The 12,831-nt window shown below is 39.4% G+C and overlaps 1 protein-coding gene across 1 annotated transcript; it reads right to left on the reverse strand.

Moving 5' to 3' along the window:
- Positions 1 to 329: 329 nt before the first annotated feature.
- On the reverse strand, positions 330 to 12,780 carry LOC143289119 (peroxynitrite isomerase THAP4-like). Its single transcript, XM_076597982.1, has 6 exons — positions 12,489 to 12,780; positions 10,672 to 10,802; positions 9,434 to 9,593; positions 8,571 to 8,680; positions 6,250 to 6,353; positions 330 to 4,303 (listed from the first exon to the last, which is right to left on the reverse strand). Exons 2-6 carry the CDS (start codon positions 10,682 to 10,684, stop codon positions 4,190 to 4,192), a joined length of 501 nt encoding a protein of 166 aa, XP_076454097.1. The 5' UTR covers positions 10,685 to 10,802; positions 12,489 to 12,780; the 3' UTR covers positions 330 to 4,189.
- Positions 12,781 to 12,831: the final 51 nt, after the last annotated feature.

Consider the following 12,831-nt stretch of genomic DNA (forward strand, 5'->3'; position numbering starts at 1 on the left):
GATACCTAGGTGCTCCATTTCATCAAACTCTGCCTTAGCAGCTGTCAATTTCTCATGGTCGAGGCGACGTGCATGTGCATGCACAGGAGAACCAGTAGTGGGGATGTAGTGGAGTACACCATGCTTGTTTTCTGTGAAGGAAGGTACTAGGAGTGCAGGAAAATCCTCTACAATTGCTTCGTAGCGGGAATGAATCTTGTGTATGCCTCTTCCTGCTTGCGAGCGTGCCAGTCGTCCAGGAATCACCAGATCTCCATCCAGGGACACCAGACGTCTGTTGGTAAGATCAATAGCCAGTCTTTGGGTAGCAAAAAAGTCTGCGCCCTGGCCTAATTGTAATGGGATATTCCTTTTTCCATAAGCAGGAATGGCTGAGCCGTTGGCAGCAATCAGACTGGGTCCTCGAGTCTTTTTGCGTTCTGCAACACTTGCAGGGAAAACAGATTCCTCAGCCCCCGTGTCAACCAGAAAACTGCGTCCTGACAAAACATCTGCTACCATGATTGTGTTAATGTTGACTGAGGTAGTTGTTGAAAAGTCCTGAGATTCGGTGGAGCTAATGTTAGCAGCCTGTTTTTGATCTCTTTTCCACTTAGGTTGTTGTGGGGCCATTGCACAGGGTCGTCCACCGACCTTGTTTTCGCAGCGTCTCGCTTCAGTTCCGAATCGTGCGTGGTACTTGCACAAAGTGAAAGGATTTGAAGCAGCAGTGCTAGAATAATTCTTTGGTGGTCGATTAGATGTAGCTGCCACAAATGCAGGAGTTGGAAGATCCAGTTCCAAAATGTGGTCAGCCTTTTCGGCCAGAACCTCAAGATCTTCGTTTGGAGACTGGGCAAGAATCTTTCAGACTTCTGGTGGCAGTTGATTCAGAAAAAGAGCTCTGAAGAGAGTCTCTGGGTTGGAATTCATCGTTTGCATGTACTGTAATAATTCTGACGGTCGTTTGTCTCCCAGACCTTGCATTTGCAGAAGGGCAGTATCTTTCTGTAGTTGTGTGGACTCAAAAGCTTTGAGTAGAGCTGCCTTGAGTGTTTCATACTTTTGGGTGTCTGGGGGGCGTTCAATTACCGCTTGTACACGCCTGGATGTATCTGAGTCGAGAAGTTGTACCACATGATGAAATTTTGTCAAATCATTCGTGATGGGAGGTGTGTGGGTAGCAAAAACAGCTTCCAAACGAAGAAACCATGCTGATGCATTGGTTGTCCAAAAGGGGGGTGCTTTGAAGGCGACAGCTGCCACAAGTGGTTGAGGAGGAAATTTTTCTGTCTGAGATAAAGTATGTTGCCGGATGGCGTCTGCAAGTTGTGTAATTGCTTCTGTTGTCATCGACATGATTGTAATTTGTATGAGTTTGTGAGTATACGAGTGGTCGTAGCTGGTATTAGCTGGTCACTATTAGATTCTACTCACGTCGGGGTCACAAAACATTTAATAACAAAGCTAAAACATTCTCAAATCAACTTCGCTAAAACAGTCGTTGAACAACGTGGTCATAGCAACGCTTCCGGTTTCAAATACAATTGACTAAAAACCCAAATCGCATGCGACGTTATGTCATGAGGTAAGTCGCATTAGGTAAATGCTACAGCATGAACATAAACACAAATCTTATTTATTTTCTCTCCAAATACAGATATGCGTTTGTGGTATAAAACACACAAAACACTGCAAGAAAATCACAGGGTCATTCAACACACATGTGTGCATGGCCATGGAGACAGAGAGAAATGTCCTGGTTAAATATTCTCACTTTGAATGTCAAAAAATGTAGTGTAAATTACTATTGCAAACATATTCAATAGAAACGCAAGTTCATACATGAATATAATGTAGCCTCCTAACGACTGAACTTTAGATAGCTCTCTGTGGACTGCTAGCACCGAGATAGTAGCAGAGGAACCCGAGCGTGGCTGTAAATTGGTGACATGGAATGAGCAGCGAGGAAATTATGCCACGGTGCAGATAATGGTGCTCCATTATTAGGTCACACATGATACTGTCCATTTCAGGTCTCTTGCAATCACATACCAACAACATCTTATGTACGGAAAATTGCGTAACTGTCGCATAATTATATGTTTGACTGTGGTTTAGTGTAACTGCCATTGAAAACGGTGCAGATAATGGTGCTCTATCATTGGGCCACAGATACCGTCAGTTTCATGTCCCACACAATCACATACCAACGTCATCCTGATCTTATGTTCATTGCGTAACTGTCGCATATATGTCTGTATGTGTGACTGTGGTTAAGCGTAAGTGCATTTATGGGTGCATGAACGGGATATTTTCATGTTCCTATGTGTTAAGAGTGAATTTACAGCAGCACCCCAAATTATTTTATCGTCAGCCAGCTGCTTTCACATAACAAAATCCACCTCAAAGTTCTTTTCAGCAACATTAATTTTTCCATTCACTTCCAAGCATGTTTACCACAGCCCTGAGACACCACAGTTCTCTGCTCTCTCAAAGGCACAACCGATGAACGGCAATGACAGATGACAACCAACCAATGAATGGCAATGACAGATGACAAACAACTGATGAATGGCAATGACAGATGACAAACAACCAATGAATGGCAATGACAGATGACAAACAACCGATGATGACAAACAATTGATGAACGGCAATGACAGATGACAAACAACCGATGAATGGCAATGACAGATGACAAACAACCGATGATGACAAACAATCGATGAACGGCAATGGCAGATGACAAACAACTGATGAATGGCAACAACAGATGACAGACAACTGATGAATGCCAACAACAGATGACAAACAACTGATGAATTACAACGACAGATGACAAACAAGAGAAGCCACAGCAATTACAACAGCTCCATCGTTGGAATGCTATGGTTTGACCCTTGTCATTTCAGGTCAGTCTGGAATTGGCTTTTGATCTGACTGAGTGACCTAAATGGAACACATATAACCCCCCACACCTCTTAACTTCTGGGCACAGGAATGTGAATAGGCACATCATGAGAAAATCCTCCCAGCTGTGCCAATAATGGAGCGACCTGCGTATAAGTGGAATCATCTTTCAAGTGAGAGCTCCCAGCTCTACCCCCCCACATTTTCTTTGATTCTCACAAAAAGCGTTTACACATCACATATCACCATTCTGATTGGTTAAGACATGTGAGACATTCTTTACAGGAATATAAACAAAACAAAACAAACAAACAAATACATGACCACACACACACTGGTGATCCCCAAAATCAAGTGATCTTTTGTTCTCAAACTGGATGACTGCATCAACAGTCAAACAGCAAACTAACAGAATACCGTCAATGAAATTAAAACAATATTTCCCATTGAAGAAATTTCCTAAACCAGACTATTAAGTTGAGCTAACTTGTTTCATTTGATGTTTTCATACCATTTTTCATTTACCATTTTAGCACAAGTGAAAATAAGGCAACCTGTACCAACGAACATTATGTCGGTGGCAGTTGATGATGATGATAACAATATGGATACTTACATAGTGCCTATCCTCTGTCAGAGACCAATCTCTAAGTGCATAACATGGGGTCTTTTGCACAACAGGCTATCTACCTGGATATGTGTACGACCGTTTTGTTTATTTACCCTGACATGTGGGTAACCATACTCCGTTTTCCGGGGTGTGCATGCTGCGTATGTTCTTGTTTCCATAACCCACCGAACGCTGACACAGATTGCAGGATCTTTTCATCCGTATTTGATATTCTGCATGCATTATACACACGAAAGGAGTTCATGCCCTAGCTTGTCTGCACACATGTTGACCTGGTAGATCAGAAAAAAGAAATCTCCAACCTTGACCCACCAGGTGCGACAGGATTTGAACTGAGAAAACTCCGGCGAAAATCCAGTGCTCTAACCATCCGACCGCTGAACCTGTCAGTTGTGCTGAGAAAGATGGTGTGAAACGATTGAAACATACAAGTAAGTTAAACTTCTGATTCCCACTTAGGATATTCCTTCCAGAATCAGAAAAAAAAAACTTATACCAACAAATATTTCTGATCTGTCATCAACTGATATGTCTTCAGAGTAAAATACACACAATACCAGTTCTAAAAGGCAAGAACATGTGCACTGATATTCAAATCTATGTTTTTTTTTTGTTTCTACTGGTTAAGACTGTTTATGAAGTTGAGAACATTTCTGGGTGTTGTTCTCAGTCTACTTTCTTGTAGGTGATACTGAGATGTTCAGTCAGAGGAGTTCGAGATGTCTCCATGGAAAGCACCTGCTTCAGTTCGTCTCCAGTTCGTTGGAATGTCCGCACCACCTGTGGCAAATCATGACTGCATGTTTGGAAATTTAAAAGCTCCGTGAAGAAAGCTGCGTTGGTTTGTTAAGTTAAATTTATGTGAAGCTTAATGACTTTCTTATGATTAACTCAGAATATGTTGCCCATACTGAATTTATCACACTCTTTTAAGTCATAATTATTGGTAGTTTCTTTTTTATATAATTTTTTTTAATTTGCACTGAATAATGTGCACAATTAAAATTAATGTGTGTGTGTGTGTGTGTGTGTGTGTGTATGTGTGTGTGTGTGTGTGTGTTTAATAACTGTTACCAAGCCATAGTAACATTTTGAAATTTTGTTGCTGTTTAATGGTTTTATACAGGATGCTCTTGCATTTGATCACAATGTACACACGCTCACATATCTGTCTGCAGATGTCAACAGATCTCTGTGTGTTCGTATGTGTGTGGTGGTGTACATGCGTGAGTGTGCATGTGTATGTATGTATGCCAGTGATCGCACTAACCAGCATTTGCACTATTGGTATTTAAAGGAACTACAAAAACAACAACAACAAAAAAAACAACAAAAAACCCCCAAAAAAACAAAACAAACAACACCAAAGTACCCATCAAAAGCCAGTCAGTGTCCTGATTAGGAATAACTAAAATCAATCCTTGAGAATGTCAGTGAACGTTTCTGTTTCTATTGAATAAGCCGACTCAACTGACTGATCAAGTTCAATAATTAGAAAAAAGAAAAAAGAAAAAAAAAAAGAAAAAAAAAAGAATCAGTGGTTGTATTGATCTTGTGTACAGCCTGTCAGTAGGACAGCACTGTGTGTGTGTGTGTGTGTATGTGTGTGTGTGTGTGTGGGGGGGGGGGGGGGGGGGGGGGGGCACAAGCTCTTGCACTAAGTGTGGCCCATTTTATTTTTTAAATTTTTATTAAAAAAAAAAAAAGTTTGCTGTTTGTTTGCTTGTGGAGTGGTGGCCTAGAGGTAACGCGTCCGCCTAGGAAGCAAGAGAATCTGAGCGCGCTGGTTCGGATCATGGCTCAGCCGCCGATATTTTCTCCCCCTCCACTACACCTGGAGTAGTGGTCTGGATGCTCGTCATTCGGATGAGACGATAAACTGAGGACCCGTGTGCAGCATGCACTTAGCACACGTAAAAGAACCCACGGCAAGAAAAGGGTTGTTCCTGGCAAAATTCTGTAAAAAATCCACTTCAATAGGAAAAACAAATAAAACTGCACACAGGAAGAAATACAACAAAATGGGTGGCGCTGTAGTGTAGTGACGCACTCTCCCTGGGGAGAGCAACCCGAATTTCACACAGAGAAATCTGTTGTGATAAAATGAAATACAAATACAAATCATCTTTCCCTTCACTATATTTTAATGTATTTTCTTTCTCTTCACAGTATTCAAATGTGTTATATTTTTTTGATTATTTTCTTTGACTGCCTTATTTCATTTACATGTTAATGTTTTAATATGTTAGGTTATTTCAATTTTCTGGATAAAATGTGCATGAATTTGAGTCATGACTTGTGTCTAATTTTTTTCCAGGTGTCTGAAAAAAAAAAAATCTTCCCTTCATGTTCTATGGGTTTGATACTGACAGCATTTTCTGCCCAGATATGGTCCAGTAGCGTGTGGTCAGCTAGGCTATAAGCAACAATGATAAACAGATAAATGAATAAGTACCACACTGGTAATTGAAAATCCTGATATGATCCCCATGATTGTGCATGTGTAATAAGTGTACGCATGTGCATGTCCTCACAGTTCAAGGATGGGTATGTGCATACCACTGAGTTAAAAAAAAAGAAAAAAAAAAGGGTAGTTCACTTCCAGCTGCAATATTTAGGATGGTGTGTGTGTGTGTGTGTGTGTGTGTGTGTGTGAGTGAGTGTGTGTGTGTGTGTGTGTGGGGGGGGGGGGGGGGGGGGGGGTGTTAACGGCAGGAGAAGTTTACCTTCTTTGTTTCAGGTTCTTTGGAGAAACTGATGCGATGGATGGTGGTCGTTTCCACTGTCAGTTCACCATCCTTCACCTCCCCTTCCTCAATGTCCGTCACACCTGGAGGTGGTGGTGACAGAACACGCCTTTCTTTGTTCAATCATGGTGTGAATGAACACCGACTGTTCTGCCTGTTATCATTTTTAATGTCAACCAAGCCTTATAATATCACATGGAATCAATGTGCAGATGAATACTCACTGTTCTGTCTGCCTATATTATTCATATGTAATCCAAACATTATCATATCACATATAGAATCAGTGTGCAAATGAACAATCAGTATTATGCCCATATTGTTTTTATGTATATCAAGCATTGAATAACACTGAATTAATATGTGGAGAAATACTCCTTGTTCTGCCTTCATTGTTTCAATACAAACAACACATTATACATAATTTTATCAGCACATGGAATCAATATGTGAATGAATGTTCATTCATTGTTCTGCTTATACTGTCTTTATGTAAAATAAGCATTTTGAATTCACATAAAATCATTGTGTAATGAATACTCATTGTTCTGCCGATATTGTTTTCATGTAAACTAAACATAATCATATCACATGGAAACAGTGTGTGAATGAATACTTATTATTTCCCCTACATTATTTTGCTGATGTGAATTAAACATTATAATATCACATGGAATTATTGTGTGAATGAAAACTCCTTGTTCTGCCCACATTATTTTGTTGATGCAAACATTTATATATAATATCACATGGAAAAATTATCATATCACATAAAACCAATGTGTAAATGAACTCATTGATCTGCCAAAGTTATTTTGATGTAAAGCAAACATGATAATATCACAAGGAATCAATGTATAAATGAGTACTTATTGTTCTGCCTATGCTCTATTTTGATGTAAACTCAGCATTATAGCACAGGGAATCAATGTGTGAATGAATATCTATCTATCATTCTGCCTATATTATGAATTTATTTTGATGTGAACTAAGTATTACAAGATCACATTTTAGAATCAATGTGTAAATAAATATCTGATGTTCTGTTTTATTTTGAAGTGGAATGCAATATAGTGCTGTGACTTCCCAATGTTGAAAAAAAAAAAAAGTATCTGTGAACCTTTGTCTAGATAAAAAATGTTGAAAATATGACCTTTTCTTTGCTCACTTTGCTGGAAAAAAAAAGAAAAAAAGAAAAAAAAGAAAAAAAGAAAAAAAAGAAAAAAAGAAAAAAAAAGGGGGACGGGGGGTCAGCATTTATTGCTCTGGAAGAAACTAAGTATAGCTGGTAAGCAAAAGGTATTTCAATCTTAGAAAAGGAAAGAAAAGATAAATCAACTATACAGGCTGTCATCCTGACCCATGATGAAGAACAGCACCAGTTGACCCCAGCAAGTGCACTACTTGCCCTTCCACTTGACAGTCGGCAAGTCCATCAGTCTGTCAAATTACTGGTCAACCGATCAGTATGCAACTTACGATATGTGTACTATACAAAATTCTAAGTGTGTGGTGTGCATGTGTGTTGATGAAAAAGTCCTCTGAACATTTTCTTCTTTTTTTAAAAAAAATTTCATTTTATAACTTTGTTTAACAGCCAGTCAGCTGACCAAATAACTGGTAAACTGATAAGCATGTAAGACTTTTATTATTATCATTATTCTTATTACTGTTGTTAACATTATTCATTATTGTTATCATTGTATTGTGAAGAGTATGTGGTTCACATGTGTGTTTATATGATTTATGTTTTGCAATGTCACTGAAAACATATAAGCATGCTTCTGTATGTATGGGTATGTGCGCTAATGTATGTGAGTGCGTGTACTTGAGTCAAACTGTCTTTTCTAAGACCGTATTGACATTTGGGGTTATCTGGTGCTGGCCCTGAATATCACTCTCTATTCTTTTGCAGTCTCTTTGGTGACTGCGTTTGGTTTCCTTTAATGGTTCCTTGACAGTCAGTATAATGCATAATTCTGTATGCAACAATCCGTTAAGTATGGTCCTGAAAACATGGGAGCACGTGTACATCTATGCATGCGTGTGAGTGCTTTTTGTCTCGTATTATCATGTGCACACCATCATTGTATTATCATGCCCACACAATTTCTAACGTGAAAGCACTTGCACATGTATGCATGCCTGCATAAATGCACGCCTGCCTGTCAGCATTTGGAAAGGCTTTTTTGCAAGCACAACGCAGTGCAAGAATCATAAATATTTTGATATACGTACACATACATGTGGAAGTGTGCGTGACCAGCATAAAGCATAAGTGCAGAAAACCAACAACTTGCCTGAGTTTTGTGCGCTGATGAGGGCAATTTTGTTTGTTCCTGGCTTGATTCGGATGAACCCTATTTCCCGGTGTAGGGGTATCTTTGACTGGGCATTCCAGGAGTATAAACTGAAACATTGCAAACATTGAAACAAACAATGAAAGAAATGACACACAAAAAATTATTGTTGTTGATACTGCAATTATCGCAAACTATACGTAAGGTATAAGAAGGAAGAATTCCTAGCTGAACTTTGCTGTTTATTGTTTCAAAAGTAGCAGTGGCCTTCTGATAATCTATTAGGTTTTGTTTTTCTTCTCTTTTATATCAGCGATAAAATGAGAATATTCTAAACTGCTCTGAGGGATATGTAAGAATTTTTTAAGATCTATGCTTGCTTATCACCATACTGTTAGAAATGATATACTTTCTGCCACTGATAAATCATGCATTTTCTCTCAAATTTCTTGTTTGTGTGCCATTTGTCCAAAAAAGGGGGGGGAAAAAACAACAACAAAAAACAACAACAAAAAAACAAAACAAAACAAAACCAACAAACAAGGCAAAGTAATAAAATGTAGAAGAAAAAACAACAATGTCATGCACATATTTCACAGCCGCTTTTAATTTTGTTCTCGCACACACACACACGCACACACACAATCACACACACACACATGCTGGTTTACATGCATACATTCCTCAACCACCTTTTCCTCTTCACCTCCAGTTCCACTCCTCTCTACATCCCTACCCAAACCCATCCCCCAATTACACACCCGCTTCCCCTCCCCCCCCACCCCACCCCTCTTATATCCCTGTGTGTGGAAAGACGTCAAACTAAAAGACTACTTACATTCTGTTTTCAATCGGACTCCTACCTGAACTGCACATTGGGCTGGCCCACGGTGAAGAATTCTGCCTCTTCACCGTATTCAAAGTTGTTGATAGTGGGATACTGTCCACTGCCGCCCTCTTCTGCCCTCCACTTGCCAAGTATCCATGCCAGTGGCTGTATCATCTCATGAACCACTGGGGCTTCTTTGGAGGAAAACAATATGAACAAAACAAACAGTCATCAAAGCATTTGATGTAGTGATAGAACTCATGTGCAAATGACACAAGCCTTATCCAAGGTATAACAAGGAAAAAATGTCATCTGAACTCAAACAGTCATGAAAGCATGTGGTTAAATGATATAACACACATATGCAAATATCGCAAACCATATGTAAGGTATAAGAAAGAAGAATTTTTAGCTGAACTTTGTTGTTCACTGTTTCAATAGTAGCAGTGGCCATCTGGTAATATACAAAACAAAGAAGAGAGTGTCCATGGACATGGTTTGCATAGACTTCATATGCATGTTTTCTTTTCTTCTCGTAAAGAATATCATGTCATTCAAAATGTTGTATTCATCTCAGTATACTTTGTGTTATATATTGATGCACTTATGGTGCGACGTCAAGGAATGGACCAAAATGACGATGCCAGATCTCCTCACGAAAGCTGCCAACAGAACGGCGTGGCGAGCTATGACATCTTCCTCATGCCCCCCCAACGACCCCAGCGGTCGAGGGAATGAGTGAGTGAGTGATGTAAATGACAGTACAACACGCTAGGTCAATTAAAAACCCTGACATTACATCTCATACTCCCCCAACACTAAGCTCAGCAAGAAAAAGTCCGTTATTTAGATATTAGACATACATTACACTAATGCAACTGAGTTTTATGCTTCCTGATTCATGAAAAGAAAAACAAACAAACAAAAAAAAAGCCCCCAAAACTGACTGTCCATAGGTGCAAGTTCTGCACTGGACCCAAGTTTTTAAAACTCCCTCCATTTGACCTCAAATCGTGGTCTGGGTGGTCTTTTCATTGCATGACACGATAAACCAAGATCCTGTACAAAACATTGCACTAAGCCAACATACAATTGATAGGAAAACAGACACACTTGCAGACAAAAAACAGAAAAAAAAAAGAAAAGAAAAAAAAAAAAAGAGAAAAGGTGAGGCTGCATTGAGGCAACACACACTTCCCAGACAGCAACCCAAACCTCACAGAGAGAAATCTGTTGTGACTAAGAAGTAATTAATACAATAATATAGTTTACCTGATTTACTCATCTTTTCTTTTTGGCCCTGTGATGGTTCTGTTGTTTTTTCGGGTTTTGTGCCGATGCCTTTTAAAGTTCAAAGGGTTCTTGCTAGGCCTTTATGTAGTTTGACCCAGTCACAGCAGACCCTGAAGACACAATGACAATAAGAATTGACATGAACTGATATAGTATACTGTACACACCCATTCCTGTTCCTTCTACTGCTGATTGCTGCCCTTGTTTAGTCTATTAAAAACTTTTTTTCTCTTAAAATGTATCCACTGTCAGTACTATCAAACTGTGTGCTTTAATTCTTTAATTTTTTTTGTATTTATAACACTGTGATGGAATAAACTCATTAAGCCCTGTACCCTGGCATTTCTCTGGTGTCAAAATTTGTCTCATTAAAACATTTTTTTTTTTTATGTTCCAATGTATATAAACCATAAGGAAAGGGAACTAACTTCTACAGTATTTCTGGATGTGTCTTCATGCAATTTGGAGGAAAAACAGTATATATTTTTGTGTGTGCAATTTTCCTGCTTCAGTATGGCATGGGAACCTGCTGAGACTGTAGACTCCTCCAGGGGATTAATGGATTAAGACAGTGAAAATGTGTAAGATTTCATGTCAAAATTAACTGAAGAATTTTGAATTGTATGGGGTGATTTTTATAATTGATTTTTCTTTAGGTTTTTCTTTTGGATTTCCGAAGAATGGACAGGAAAAAAAAAAGTAGAAAAAAGATGATGAAGAAGAAAAGAAACAACAAAAAAAGGAACATTTCAGACCATATATGTCTGTTTTCACAAAATTTGTTGCTGCTTGATCTGCCCCTGTCTAATGAATGTTTGTGTATTTATACAAGCTAGTGTATATTTTCCAATTCTACACATGAACAAGGGTATGTGACTGTGTCAGTGTGTATGTTGGTCAGTTCCAGTTTCAAGGAAGCATCAAAATGTGCAGACTGATTCAAGTGTACGCAACCCCACATCTGGTTTGCCTGCTTCATCCATTCAGTCCCTTCAGCGCATACAAAACTCTGCACATCACTCCTCTTTTGCAAATCTCCACTGGCTCCCTGTCTCACACAGAATAAAGTACAAGATCAGCATCTATGTTATAAATGTGTTCACAAAACTGCCCCTTCCTATCTCTGTGGCTGCCTTCACCTCTACACTCCATCTCGCTCACTACGATCGGCTTCGGATCCACTCTGTTTATGCATACCCAGATTCAAACACTCCACTGTTGGCCGCTGTTCTTTCTCTGTCTCTGGACCTTGCAATTGGAATGAACTTCCTCTTTCGCTTCGTCAAGTCTCCACTCTCAGCTCTTTCAAGTCTGGCCTTAAAACCCACCTCTTCCCAAAATAGCCCTCCCTTGCCTGCCCTTCCTGCACAAGATTCAGGGCTATATAAATACCATTATTATTATTATTAATAAATGCATAAATAAAGTTGGGGTGAGGAAGCATGCAGATGTCTAACACATGTAGACATGTTAAACACACTGGCCTTAGCCTCCTTGATGCGTCTAAACATGTTGCAGGAAAGGAAAGAGCTAGAAGGGGGGAGGGGGGGAAGAATCTAAAAATGACACAAAAATCAAAATGATAAAATATAAACCCAGAGAGAGAGAGAGAGAGAGAGAGAGAGAGTGTGTGTGTGTGTGTGTGTGTGTCGCGGTGTGTATGAATGTGTGTGTGTGAGTGTTTGTGTGCGAGCGCATACACACACAAACACGTACATGCACGTGCGCGCGCACACACACAGAAATACAAAAGTGAGTTGTTAACACAGGTACAGATTGTCGTTGAATTTAACAACCTTTTTTCGGCTTTCGTCTTGAGAAGTTCACCGCAGTCACACAAGTCACAGACACTCTGGCCCCGCCTAACATCGACACACAAACACGCAAGCCAGCAAGACGACTCCTGTGTTCAATGGGGCGCAAAGGTAAGCCCAGTCTGAAAGTCAGGCACCAGTCAAATAAACGGTTTTGTTCAACATTAAACATGAAATACGTACTCTTACTCTTCATAAGACAAAAAAACTATATAATTCAAGCTGTTGCTGTTTATTCTGCCTATCATCGTTCATACGGGTAGATAAAAAGAACAGAGAGAAAAAAAGTTTACCTAAGTTTAAAATTAGCAATGCATTGGTGACC

Source organism: Babylonia areolata, chromosome 13 (genome assembly GCF_041734735.1).
Source record: "Babylonia areolata isolate BAREFJ2019XMU chromosome 13, ASM4173473v1, whole genome shotgun sequence".
Classification (NCBI taxonomy): Eukaryota; Metazoa; Mollusca; class Gastropoda; order Neogastropoda; family Buccinidae; genus Babylonia; species Babylonia areolata.

Coding starts and splice junctions, on each gene's coding strand:
- LOC143289119 (XM_076597982.1), bottom strand. Junction 8,681..9,433: donor CAGCCCAATGTGCAGTTCAG/GTAGGAGTCCGA, acceptor GCAATGTTTCAG/TTTATACTCCTGGAATGCCC. Junction 4,304..6,249: donor AAGAACCTGAAACAAAGAAG/GTAAACTTCTCC, acceptor GATTTGCCACAG/GTGGTGCGGACATTCCAACG.